Source organism: Mercenaria mercenaria, chromosome 3 (genome assembly GCF_021730395.1).
Source record: "Mercenaria mercenaria strain notata chromosome 3, MADL_Memer_1, whole genome shotgun sequence".
NCBI lineage: Eukaryota > Metazoa > Mollusca > Bivalvia > Venerida > Veneridae > Mercenaria > Mercenaria mercenaria.
Window position 1 is genome coordinate 8,104,854 of NC_069363.1, and position 14,151 is coordinate 8,119,004.

The following is a 14,151-nucleotide window of genomic DNA, read 5'->3' on the forward strand; positions in this document are numbered from 1 at the left end:
GGCAATCATCCTATGAAGCTTATGCCCATATGTTCTTCAGAAATTGATTAGAAACAGTTTGTTTTCTGTCTCCAGGTCACTAAGACTTTTCTTTGACCTACTGATGCCCAAAATATGAGGTGAACTTCTTATCACAGGCAACCATCTTACGAAATCTGACAACTGCAGACCAAAGACTTCTCTCGTTAAAGATTTGAAACATAGTTGTCTACTGACTGAGGGAAAAAACAACCGACACAAACAAAACAATATAAGCAATCTTCTTCAAAGGGGTGTATAAATAAGTGACCAATGGATAAAAAAGAGAAATGTTGTCTAATATTTACTACATCGTTTTTAACAAACTATGATCATCTGAACAAGGGATGACTTGGCAACACTCCACAGAAAAAGCCATTTGCAGTGCTTTGATAAACTAGTCAAAGAATTTTCAAAGGCACAATCGTAGGCAGGCCAAAAAGGATTATTTTGAAAAAGATAGTGTGATGCAAAAAAAAATTACCTTCAATGAAACAAAATATATCTGACCATCTTCCTGGTATGCAATGAGGTTTTGTTCTTTGAAGGATGTGGCCGGACGGACAAATATCATCCAGTTAGAATGGTCTTCCTCCGAAGTATCATACAGCTCCACACAACCATCATCTGTCAACACCTGAAACACAAATAGTCTACAATTTTCCCAATTCAAGCAACTGTTTAGCCATTTTTCTGTATATATGAAAGTAAGAAATTCTTGGACCAGTATTCATCAATGTTTTCGACTAGACTTTAAAATGCTTAATTTTCTTTTTGCTCTGTCACTATAAAGCACAGAAGATCATGAAACTTTGCATGTGTGTGCATTCCACTGCTAAAGTCAGCTTTGCAAAATTTCACCAGTATAACCTGCTACAACTAAGTAAAGGAAAATTACAATTTTTAAGTCTAAGTTTCTTAATTTAAACAAGAGCTCGTAGAATACAAAATGCCCCCCTTGATGCATTCAGTAATTGCACAAGGAACAGAAATTATTTGGTCACAGTGCACTGGATGTTTGACGTACTGACCTCAAATCAATAATTATGGGTCATTTACCAATCATAAGTAAACTCTGTATCAAATGTGATCTTAGACCAAAGTATTCTCCAGCTATATGGCAAAAAAAAGGTCTACTGTTCTGGGTCAATGTGATCTTGACCTACTGACCTCAAAATCCATAGGGGTCATCTGCCGGTCATAACCAACCTTCCTATCAACTTTCAAAATCCTAGGCCCCAGTGTTCTTGGGTCATCATCCAGAAACTGTTTTACTGTTCCAGGTCACTGTCAAATTAACCTATGACCTCAAAATCAATAGGGGTCATCTACTGGTCATGATCAACATCCCTATTAAGTTTTGTTATCTTAGGCCCAAGCATTCTCAAGATATAGTCCGGAAACTGTTTAATTGTTACAGATCACTTTGTCCTTGACCTTTGACCTACTGACCTCAAAATCAATAGGGGTCATCAGCTAGTTATGGCCAACCTCCCTATCAACATTCATGATCCTAGGCCCAAGCGTTCTTGAGTTATCATCCGGAAACCGTTTAACTGTTCCGGGTCACTGTGACCTTGACCTTTGGCCTACTGACTTCAAAATCGATAGGGGTCCTGGTCATGACCAACCTCCCTATCAACTTCCATGATCCTAGGCTCAAGTTATCATCCGGAAACCATTTAACTGTTCTGGGTCACTGTGACCTTGACGTTTGAGCAACTGATCTCAAAATCAATAGAGGTCATCTGCTTGTCATGATCAACCTCCCTCTCAACTTTCATGATCCTAGGCCCAAGGGTTCTTGAGTTGTCATCTGGAAACCGTTTAACTGTTCCGGGTCACTGTGACCTTGACCTTTGAGCAACTGACCTCAAAATCAATAGGGGTCATCTGCTGGTCATGACCAACCTCCCTATCAACTTTCATGATCCTAGGCCCAAGTGTTCTTGAGTTATAGTCCGGAAACCAATTGACCTTTAACGTCTAAGTGTGACCTTGAACTTTGAGCTACGGACCTGGGTCTTGCGCGCGACACGTCGTCTTACTGTGGCACATTCATGCCAAGATATTTGAAAATCCATCCATGGATGACAAAGATATGGACCGGACACAAATGCACTTTCATGAAAAATGACCTTTAACGTCTAAGTGTGACTTTGACCTTTGAGCTACGAACCTGGGTCTTGCGTGCGACACGTCGTCTTACTGTGGTACACATTCATGCCAAGTTATTTGAAAATCTATCCATGGATGACAAAGATATGGACCGGACACGAAAATTGCGGACAGACTGACAGACCGACAGACGGTTCAAAAACTATATGCCTCCCTTCGGGGGCATAAAAATCTCAAAGAACTATTTGACATTTTTTCAACATAGATATTGTGACATCATGTCATTGTGACATCATGATGCAATACATGCAAGGTGGTGCCAGTAAAAACTAAAATGGGTTTTTTTTTGGTTGCGTTTAATATTACACCGACACAATTATATGTCATATGGCGTATTTCTAGCTTTTTATGGTAGAGGAAGACCCCAGGTGCCCCTCTGTGCATTATTTCATCATGAGAGGGCACCTGGGTAGAACCACCTACCTTAAACAAGTCAGCTAGTTGGCTTCCTCACATGAAGAATTCAATGCCCCGAGAAAGGCTATAACCCATATCGGTAAGGGGCAAGTAATTTAAAGTCCGTTACCTTAACCACTTGGTCACTGAGGTCCCAGTACAATGGGTACAATTTTTGGTTAAAACCATTGAAAAAAAAACATGAAAAAAAAAATAATTTGTCGGTTTTAATGTAAGACCAAAGTATCTTTCCTTTGTGGCCACCACATTTTGCATTTTCACCCATGACTGCACCACTAGTGAAAAATGCAGCCACTTGGTGAAATATTTCTTGCACTGAAACAGACAACTACCCTCTACTTTGGTCTAAACTTATACTACAAGTGCACTTGGGGTGTAATATTAATGGTATGCATTAAAAGCAAACAAAAAACTGCAAGGTTGTTTTTTCTGGGAAGCAGACTGAGAAAAAAGCTTGAAGTTTTCATAACAATCAAGCCAAAATAATAAGTATAAACTAAATATCTCTTTAAATACAAATGAGAGTAACCAAACATAAACATTTTTTCTCTGAGAAATCATTCCAGGTTAGCACACATACCTTAAATTCAAATGACATATCCTGCTCTATGCTGTCTTCCAGTTCCGTGTCAGAGGTCATATCTGTTACAGTGCTGTCACTCGCATTGACATTGGAGGTGTCACCTACTCCAGAGTCCTCTGCTGATTGGCCATCAGCCTCTAGAGGTGGACCTAATAACAAACTGCCAGCTGATTGGTCAGTTCCAACTGAAGGATGCAAAGGAGTTGAGGAAACAAAGTCAGAAGGGTTCAAGTGTTGCTGGACAGATTGTAAATCAATATGCCCGTAAGTTGAGTGGTATTGTTGTGCCAAGGAGTGTATATTTTCCTGCGTAAGTTGAATGCTGCCAGGTGCTGAGGGAAAACCAATGGCAGGTAAGTCTTGGAGACTGTGCTGTAACTGATTCAGGTCTGGATGGTTATGTATGGGACTCGAATGCAACGGAAGTTGATTTAATCCGCCTTGAAGACCAAGTAGCCCACCATCTCCCATTCCGGACTGATTGATGGACTGACTGGTTATTGACATTAACTGCTGTTGTATACTTGATATCGCAACCTCAGCACCAACCGAGTTATTACTCTTAGACTGCAAACTACGAACATTTGCAATAATTGGTGAATGCAAATCGTTGGATGACTGGTTGACATCTGATGCATCACTGTTTTGTGTCAGTGATGAAGTCTCCATCGATTTTTGCATTGCATTTTTCTTTTTCCATACTGTGGTTTCTTTCTTTGGCTTTGTTTCAAGTTTGGTTTTGGAAATGATAGGTGCATCCAGAGGACCAAACTGTGACCTCACAGGAATAACACGCTTAGAAAACACAGCTGTGTCTGAAAATAAAACAAGAGTATCATCACTACTTTAATAACACTGCAAAGGCTTAGGGACAGGAGGGGAAAAGTTTCCAAATGGGAAACCAATTTATGCTTTGCAACCTCCTTTCCCTTAATATCTGGCCCCAAAATAAAACGTTTAATTGTAAAAGCATTTTTAGATATACTTGCAAGTTGTCTGATGAAAGTAGAGACTACAGCTGTCTACTGTTAATGTTAACTTTTTAAAAATATTTTTTTTTTGTTCCTTTTCTTTTCCTTTTTTTAGCTGTCTAAAACCTCTGGAGGAAAATATGGATACAGTTGTCAGGTATGCCCCTCAAAGTTGAAATCACTCAACCCTAATGCATCAGTCAGATAAGTTGTTTTTGTCTACCTAGCAGGGAAAGTATACATTTGTCCGAGCATGTGCCAGGGATAGATGTCCCTGTCTTTCCCTAGGGAAAAGCGATGTCACATAGTACTTGCACTACTATGATGTCATAAACTATAACAAGAGGGCCATAAAGGCCCTGTATCACTCACCTGACCTATTAAACTAAAGATCATCAAGATAGTTTCATTAAGATATGGTCATAAATGTGGCCTCTAAAGTGTTAACTAACTTTTCCTTTGATTTGACCCGGTGACCTAGTTTTTGACCCCACATGGCCCAGATTCGAACTTGACCTAAAGATCATCAAGATTAACATTCTGACTAAGTTTCATGAAGATATATCATAAATGTGGCCTCTACAGTGTTAACAAGCCTTGCCTTTGATTTGACCTGGTGACCTATTTTTAACCCCAGATGACCCAATATCAAAATCATCCAAGATTTTATTGAGAGTAAGATTCTGACCAAGTTTCATTAAGATTGGGCCAAAATTGTGACCTCTAGAGTGTTAACAAGCTTTTCCTTTGATTTGACCTGGTGACCTAGTTTTTGACCCAAGATGACCAGATATCGAACTCGTCCAAGATTTCATTGAGGGTAAGGTTCTGACCAAGTTTCATTAAGATTGGGCCAAAATTGTGACCTCTAGAAAGTTAACAAGCTTTTCCTTTGATTTGACCTGGTGACCTAGTTTTTAACCCCAGATGACCAAATATCGTACTCGTCCAAAATTTTATTGAGGGTAACATTCTGACCAAGTTTCATTAAAATTGGGTCAAAATTGTCACATCTGGAGTGTTAACAAGCTTTTCCTATGACTTGACCTGGTGACCTAGTTTTTGACCCCACATGACCAAATATCAAACTCATCCAAGATTTTATTGAGGGTAACATTCTGACCAAGTTTCATTAGGATTGGGCCAAAACTGTGACCTCTAGAGTGTTAACAAGCTTTTCCTTTGATTTGACCCAGTGACCTAGTTTTTGATCCCAGATGACCTAATATCGAACCTGTCCAAGATTTTATTGAGGGTAACATTCTGACCAAGTTTCATTAAGAATAGGCCAAAATTGAGACCTCTAGAGTGTTAACAGTCAAATTGTTGACGACGACGGACGGACGACTGACGACGTACACAGGGCGATCACAAAAGCTCACCTTGAGCACTTTGTGCTCAGGTAAGCTAACAAGAGCTGTCACAGCAGACAGTGTGCTCGACTTTTTCGATACTGGATAGTGAAACTGGGCACATCTGAGAAAACTGGAGCTGTCACTGGAGTATTTATTAACTCAAATGGTGGGTGAAGATATTGCAAAATAGCCTGAGTCTGTGTCAAAAATATTAAGTAATAAGAGAAGTACAGATAAAGTGTATCAAAACACTATACAAGTACTGCCTAAGCAAAATGTGGGCATAATTAATTAAATATTGGTGCAAGAGTTATGCATCTTGTATCATATGATGTTGGTGATGATTTGGAACAACTACTTCAAGTTTGAATCAAATGCATTTCGTAATAACTGAGATATAGCAAAAATGCATCAGAATTAACTTTTAATTCTAAATAAAAGGGGGCATAATTCATGAAAAATTGGTGCTAGAGTTATGCACCTTGTGTTAAATGGTGTGGGTGATGATGTTGAACAACTATTTTAAGTTTGAATCAAATCCATTCAGTAATAACAGAGATAAAGTGAAAGTGCATCAAAACTTTAACTTGAAATTCTTAATAAAAAGGGGGAATAATTCATGAAAAATTGGTGCCAGAGTTATGCACCTTGTGCCAAATGGTGTGGGTGATGATGTTGAACAAGTATTTTCAGTTTGAATCAAATCCATTCAGTAATAACAGTGATAGAGTGAAAGTGCATCAAAACTTTAACCTGAAATTCTAAGTAAAAAAGGGGGAATAATTCATGAAAAATTGGTGCCAGAGTTATGCACCTTGTTTCATATGGCGTGGGTGATGATGTTGAACAACGATTTTAAGTTTAAATAAAATCCATTCAGTAATAACTGAGATAGAGTGAAAGTGCATCAAAACTTTAACCTTAAAAACTAAGTGAAAAGGGGAGATAAATCATGAAATATTGGTGTCAGAGTTATGGCCCTTATGTCAGATGATGTGGGTGATGATGAGGATTAACTATTTTAAGTCTGAATCAAATCCATCAAGTAATTACAGAGATAAGTTGAAAAAAGAGAAAGTGTAAAAAAACCCCGGGTCGAGTAGGATAGCTCTCCTTATACTTCGTATAGTCGAGCTAAAAGTTATGCCAGGAAATCTATTTGACACCACACTCTATTGTGAACGTGACAGGCAAGAAAAATGATCTTACATGTCTGCCTGTGTAAGAAAGCCGTTTTCCCAACCCTCGGGACAGCTTGTATAAACAAGAGCTGTCTGTGGACAGCAATGCTCGACTATTCAACAGCCTTGTTAAGTGATTAATATTAAAGTCCAAAAAGGGGCATAATTTTGTAAAACTGCAACACAGGGTTAATGAACCTGTACAATCCATATCAGCTCATGACAATGGACAATGGTGTGAACAGGCCCTTCCCCAGAAATTTTCTAAGGCGCTGGGGTAAAGTCTGTATGGCGGAATAAGGGGTGGGTATCCCCTCCCGTGTTCGTTTTTTTTTTAAATCTAACCCAAATGGTGCTTTTTTAAGTATACCATAAGCAAAAAAACACAACAGCATGTATTTCATTACTTCTACATTTTCACATAATGATATAACCATCAATATATCATATAGTGTTATTTCTAGAGCTCAAAAAGGACAGGGTGCTGTCCAAAAGGGGCAGGGTGCTCTTTTCGACCTGAAAGTTATCATAGCAGTAGTTGCATTTCTAGATGTCTATAGTTAATATGTATTCCATTTATCTTTACTGCACACTTAAAGGAAATGTCACAGAATAAATTTAAGCGGTAAATCTTCCCAAAACCAGTAACAAAGTTTACAAAGGCTTTTTACTTACTTTATAGTTTAGGTTAAACCATTCAAGCCTTTCTCTTAAAAAATGTCACCAAGAATGTCAACTTATTCATATGAATATGAAATAGTGGAGGGCCTTAATATATTAGCTTAATCCTGAAACCAAGATCATGTTGTAAACAACATAGTTAAAGGCCTGTTTCAGGTCACATTGTAAACTAATAATTATCAAAAGTCATGTTGTATTGATCAGGTCTCATCAATATTTCATTAACAGAAAAGTGCTATTACAGTCAGGTTAAAGTTTACTATCCGGATACTGGTACACTTTCGGAATGTTGTCTGAAAGTAGTTTTTACTCAGTTACATGACCTACTAGGGTAAACCAGAGATAGTTCCTCAAATTTTGATGTTTCTCATCCTAAAAAATACACCGACTGTCAGCTTTTTTTGAAGGAAATATGGAAAAATTGCATACGACATCGGGAGTAATAACGACTCGTGAACGGACATTCTAAACGTACTTTTACTTTCAATATTCATTAAAATTTGTGCATTTTCTAATTTAAATTACAGTAGAATCAAACTGCATTGATATATACTTGTTATTATACTAAACAACGGTCTAATTTAAATTTTGCGCGAAGAAATCTAGGGCACTTTTCACGTGCTTGGTAATCAGCTGGCCGCTTACGCAAGTTCCATACTATTTATCAATTAATTTTAACACTTCATTGATTCTCATTACCTGTGTGCACTCGCCGTGACGTAATTTGCTGATCAAAAAAATCGTCGAGGCATGTCAACAGGGAAATTACATATACACTACACATGAGGTACCTCACGGGGATGAAATCGCTTACTGATTTAAGACGCCGCGCTAATAATTGAGGCACCGCGCGGGATATTTAAGCCCTGCGGGAAGCTGTATTTCGTGTTTTAAGCGCCGCGGTAGCGCGGCGCCTTATGTGGCTGGGGAAGGGCCTGGTGAAGTTTCAATCCATTCCCATTAGTGGGTACTGAGATACCAGCTCACATGTACATACCGTACAAAACTTTAACCAAAAATTTCTAAGTCGAAAAAGGGGCATAATTTTGTAAAAATGCAAAGTAGAGTTATGGAACCTGTGCAATGCATGTCAATTCATCACAGTGAATAAGTGTGTGAAGTTTCAATCCATTCCAACTAGCAGGTACTGAGATACCAGCTTACATACAAAACCTTAACCAAAAATTTCTAAGTCGACAAAGGGGCATCATTCTGTAAAAAAGCAAAATAGAGTTGAGAAACCTTTGCAGTGCATGTCAGATCATCACAGTGAATAAGTGTGTGAAGTTTCCATCCATTCCCAATAGAGGGTACTGAGATACCAGCTTACATACAACAAGAGCTGTCCGTGAGACAGCCTGGGCAATGCTCAACTATTCGAATTATTGTCCCAGAAGCAGGAAAATGTTACCCTAAATGTTAAAATATCTACAGAGTTTCGATCCAGTATCTGCATTAATTTTGGAGAGAGTAACTTGCATGCAAAACTTTAACCAGAACTTTTATGTTTGAAAGGGGACATAATTTGACCAAAATGCATGTCAAGAGTTATGGGACTTGATGCAATCAACACATGTGAAGTTTCAATTTAATATCTGCATTTGTTCTGCAGACAGTAACTTGCACCCAAACTTTAACCAGAATTTTGAAAGTCTAAAAGGGGACATAATTTGCCCAAAATACATGTTAGACTCCGAGTTATGGGACTTGACCCAGTGAGGTTGGTAATTGATCTAGAAAAAGAAAAAATAAGTTTCAAATCTATATGCCTTTAAGTAATAGCTGTATGTACTGGCAAACAAACTTTAACAAAGATTTTCTAAGTCCAAAGGGGACATAATTTGGCCAAAATGCAGGTCAGTGTTATGGGACTTGATGCTATCAACTAGTTTTATAACCCCGAAGACACATGTGAAGTTTCAATTCAATATCTGCATTAGTTTTGGAGATAGTAACTTGCATGTAAAACTTTAACCAGGATTTTCTAAGTCCAGAAGGGGGCATATGATAATTTGCTCAAAATACATGTCAGAGTTATGGAACTTGACCCAGTGAGATTGATAATTGACCTAGAAAAAGAAAAAATAAGTTTCAAAGCTATATGACATTGCGTACGTTGTTGGCGAACATTGGAAATTTTTCAGTTTGGTTCACTTCAATGTTTCATGAAATTCGTTTTAGAAATACGGTTGTTTATCTTCTTATATCACAAGAAAGGCAAAACAATCTCCCTGTTAACAAATATGATCGCATTTACGTTTAACAATTAGTAAAAGTTTAATTCGACATAGAATCATAGAAAACAACACAAAAACGTCATGTAAGATGTAACAGAATTTACCAATGCGCATTATTTAACGGCTTGGTAAATTCATAAAGTTATTTTTTTTCCGTCAAGTAAGAAGACACAGTGACGTGATGTTAACTATATTTGACGTCATTGCAGTCATTTGCTGTTCAGTACTTCCTGTAACAAACAGGAAGCAAAAGACAGATCCAACTTAAAACGTAAGATTTAATGTCTTTCCTCGACAGGATTTGTTACAATTTCTGTATTTTCTTTAACTATTGTATGCTTTCTATAATATTTATTTTGACAAAAAGTACATAAATTCTACTTTTGAATTTGTAAGTTTTTGTCGTATTTTGACTTTGATAATGGCGTTTAATATATGTATACTTTAATCTAGCCGCGATGTCACACGTGTCAAAAAATGCAAAAAAATAAAATTACGAAGTTGTTACGTGCCGAAATATTTAAAGAAATATGTATTTGTTTACAAAACAGCGACTACAGTCTGAAAGTACATACAATTGTCTGCAAATTGATATGCATAAGTCTTACGTTGAATATGAATTAAATTTAATACATGAAAATTGCAAAATCTAGCCGAGATGTCACAGCCGAGAAATTAATGTAACGTCGACGTTACGTTTGAAAACTAAATAATATATATGTATTACAATTTTATCTGAACACCGCAATATAATTCACTGTCTGATAAATAATTTGATTGAATAAATATTATATGTACATCTGTATCAAATATTTCCTTAAATATCGAAACGGAATGATTTATGAAAACTGTAGTCCAACCACCCCAAGTAATCCTTGTAACGTCTAAACGGCTAAAAACGACGATAACGTTAGTTACACTAATGTACGCTAACAATGAGCGTAACGTCATATGCCTTTAAATGATAGCTGTATGTACTTGCATGCAAAACTTTAACCAAAGTGTGACGGCAAGAGTGAGTAGAATAGCTAGACTATTCTTTGAATAGTCGAGCTAAAGATTGGACAGGTATTGTAATTTTTTTACTAATTAATTTTTTTTTCTTTTAATATCTTTGTAGTACATAATACATAATGACTTTTATGCATAATCCAGTACTTGTCAAAGATTTGTTGATTTTGGATTACTATTTCTTTTTGTTGTAAATAATGTATTACGTATATATTATAAAGAGGCTCGCTTGGAAGATCAGGCTTTACCTGAATGTGTCTTTATTATTAATTTATTATTATTATTATTATTAAGTTTTATGTAATATAAAATTTTCATCCTTAAATGAATATTGCTTTTAATCAAACTCTGAATGAATCAACTTTAACAAATTGTTAACAAAATATCCCTAGTATACACTTCTGACAGCCAAAATGTATATTTTTTTCTTTATTCTTTTTCTGTCAAGGTGAAAATAAATGTTAAGAATTTGGGCTACATTTCAGGTTTGGTCAGGTAAGCCAAAACACAGGCTGAATTAATCATGACAGAGTTAGAAAAGGATTAAGTCTACCAATACTTACGCACAGTGCCATTTTCTTTCACAGATTTCAATGTGAGAGATGATGGTAGGGTGAGACGTGCTCGGGATGGGATAACGGCATCCTGGACTTTGTGCAAAACTCCATGCTTCTTACACATCCCTTCATGACTCTTGCCACAATCACTACACCCTGAAACAGTTACTTATATAATGTATTTCCAAACACTTAGTGAATACAAACATGTGTATTAAAATGATCAGTTGACTTGTTAAAAATTTCAACAAATCCATTACTTGACCAAGTTCAGATTTACCACCTTCAGCAGGTTTTTGTAATAAACTGCACACAGTTTGTTTATCTGACATTAGAATCTGCTTCCTGACCATTCTGTTCACCAGATAGAATAACTAGAGCATCTAAGGTTCTTACTTGCTAAATGCGGGTGTTTTCAATACAGCTGCATATCACTAAGTGGCATTATTGTAATTTCATACAAAATGAATATCATTAAAGTAGTCAATGACTTCAACAAATAGGGAGAATGTAATATATTCCAACTTTTCGTATATAAAAATATTTAAACAAAAACTGATGACTTAAACAGTTTAAAACGACTAATTTGAAAGTTGAGTGTAGTCAAGATTTTATTGTGAGATCTGTGATCCTGACCGGGTCTATTTAAGAAAGTCTCGAACATTACACTACAATACTTCTGCAAATCAAATTCTTCCTTTAATTTAATTTGCTCCAGCCCCTGTGCCGCTTTCTTTTTTGTTGGATCTAACATCACATCAACACATTTATAGGTCATATAGAGACTTTACAGCTTGTCATGACGGAGGAAGACCCCCCCCCCCCCCCCCCCACCCCCAAGTGCCTCTCTGGACATTATTTTATCACGGACAGGCACATGGATAGAACCAACAACCTTCAGCAGAGCCAGATGGCTTCCTCACATGAAGAATTCTACGTCTCAAGCGAGACTGTAGTCTTTGGACGTTTTTAAGATGTTGATTCAAACAGTGCTTAACTTTACGAAATTATAAATAACTTAAAATCTAATATGGATCTTACAAATTATTGTGTTATGTTTTTGTCCAGTATTCAAGACAATGCTGCATTCTAACATTTAACAGAAAGTTCACTTACACAAATCATCAAAAGAGCTCATCTTTCTTCATGTCATTGGGCACATTAATTTCAAAACCTGAAAACAATGAAATACTACCTCATAAATATTGTATATAAATGTTACTATTCAAAACTGATCTGGACTAGGCTTAATGCCAGAACTGGTATATAATTACTTAAATAGCCTTTTCAACCATTTTTGTGTGTCAACTACATTTTACCAGAAATAAGTATGGGAACCTAAACACACACAATGTTGACAGGCTTTCACTACTTTTTGCATTCTTGACATCTTTCTTGGTTTATGCATTTCTGAAGTATTAATTCTCAATATAGGTTAGTTTCCATGGACACAGACATACAACTTAAAAAAACAACAAGAGGGCCAAGATGGCCGTAGGTCGCTCACCTGGGAAACACACCATAACAGTGTAAACATGTTTGTCCTAGTGATTTCATGAAAACAAATATTCTGAGTCGATCTGACCAATTTTCATTAAGACTGAACCAAAAATGTGGTCTCTTGAGTGTAAACAAGTATTTTCTTTGATTTGGCCTAGTGACCTAGTTTTTGAACCAACATGACCCAGATTCGTGCTTCTGCAAGATTCCATAAAAAAAAAACATTCTGATAGTTTCGGGAAAATTGGAGCAAAAAAGTGGCCTCTAGAGTGTACAAACTTTTCCTTTGATTTGACGTAGTGACCTAGTTTTTGGCCCCACGTGACCCAGATTCGAAATCATCCAAGATTTTATGATAAAAAACATTCTGACTAAGTTTTATGAAGATAGAATAAAAAATGTGGCCCCTAGAGTGTAAACAAGCTTATTCTTTGATTTGCCTGGTGACCTAGTTTTTAACCCCATGTGACCCAGATAAAAATTAATCCGAGATTTCATGCAGACAAACATTCTGACAAAGTTTCATGCACTTAAAATGAAAAATGCAGCCCCTATTGCATACATAAGGTTTTTCTTTTATTTTAAGGAGGTAGGTTACCTTGTTTCAAGGGTAAATTCAAATTAGTTGAACCGCAGCATTTTTTTGTATTTCGTGTTATATGAAGTTTTAACTGCTACAATCTCAATTTTGTTTGTCTTTGTCTCTTCAAGTTCAATTTTTATCCAGGTTTAAAGAACATGACCCTCTAAAGGTATTTCATATCGAAAGAAGAAGGAAAATACGGATATTTAACACTTTTCAGTGTATTTTGCTTTCATTGATATCCGTAGAAGTCTGCATAATTGATACTTTACTAGTATGCACGTTAGCTTCCTAATATAAGCATAAAATGTATATGTTGCGGGGCTCGTGTTTCCATGGTAATGCATTTTCTGTCATTTTTAAACAACTATGTGCCATTCTGTTAATGACCAACATGGAATATTTGGGTAATATTATTAGCAAAATACCAAGCACTTTACATGGTACCCTATTTTTCTTAAAGTTTAAAGTAACCATGGCAACAGAGATGTTTAAAATAGCTTTTATCTTGCTTTTTGTCGTAATTTCTTATAAAAAAATATTGAATAAGATTATCTTTCTAGTTGATGTAGCTTTAAAACAAATTATTTCTAACATAAGTTATATTTTCGTGTTATTTGCATTTATTCAAACAAATTTCACAGCTTAGAATACTTACAGCAGTACCCCTTGTCTGGCATTTTTCATGGAAACATCGTTCAGCATGCTGCTATTATTCTCATGGATATTTTTGAAATGAAAATAAAAAGCCGAAGTTGTGTTTCTTAAACAGACCAGTGTCAACGCTATTGAATTTCACATTTAGATACATAGGTCACGGGCTTCGTTTCCATGGTAACATCAATTCAATTCAAGAAACCACAATTTTCTACTGAAATT

The 14,151-nt window shown here is 36.4% G+C and overlaps 1 protein-coding gene across 3 annotated transcripts in view; it reads right to left on the minus strand.

The window, feature by feature from the left end:
* The window catches only part of LOC123525491 (PR domain zinc finger protein 10-like), a 34,667-nt gene that overhangs the window by 13,915 nt on the left and 6,601 nt on the right, over positions 1-14,151 (minus strand). For all 3 annotated transcript variants that reach the window (XM_045304582.2, XM_053537822.1, XM_045304583.2), the window contains exons 2-5: positions 12,306-12,363; positions 11,196-11,345; positions 3,194-4,011; positions 503-655 (exon numbers count right to left, since the gene is read on the minus strand). In XM_045304582.2, the coding sequence (XP_045160517.1) occupies positions 503-655; positions 3,194-4,011; positions 11,196-11,345; positions 12,306-12,327 (1,143 nt within the window). In that variant the 5' untranslated portion in view covers positions 12,328-12,363. The remainder of the gene's footprint in view (positions 1-502; positions 656-3,193; positions 4,012-11,195; positions 11,346-12,305; positions 12,364-14,151) is intronic.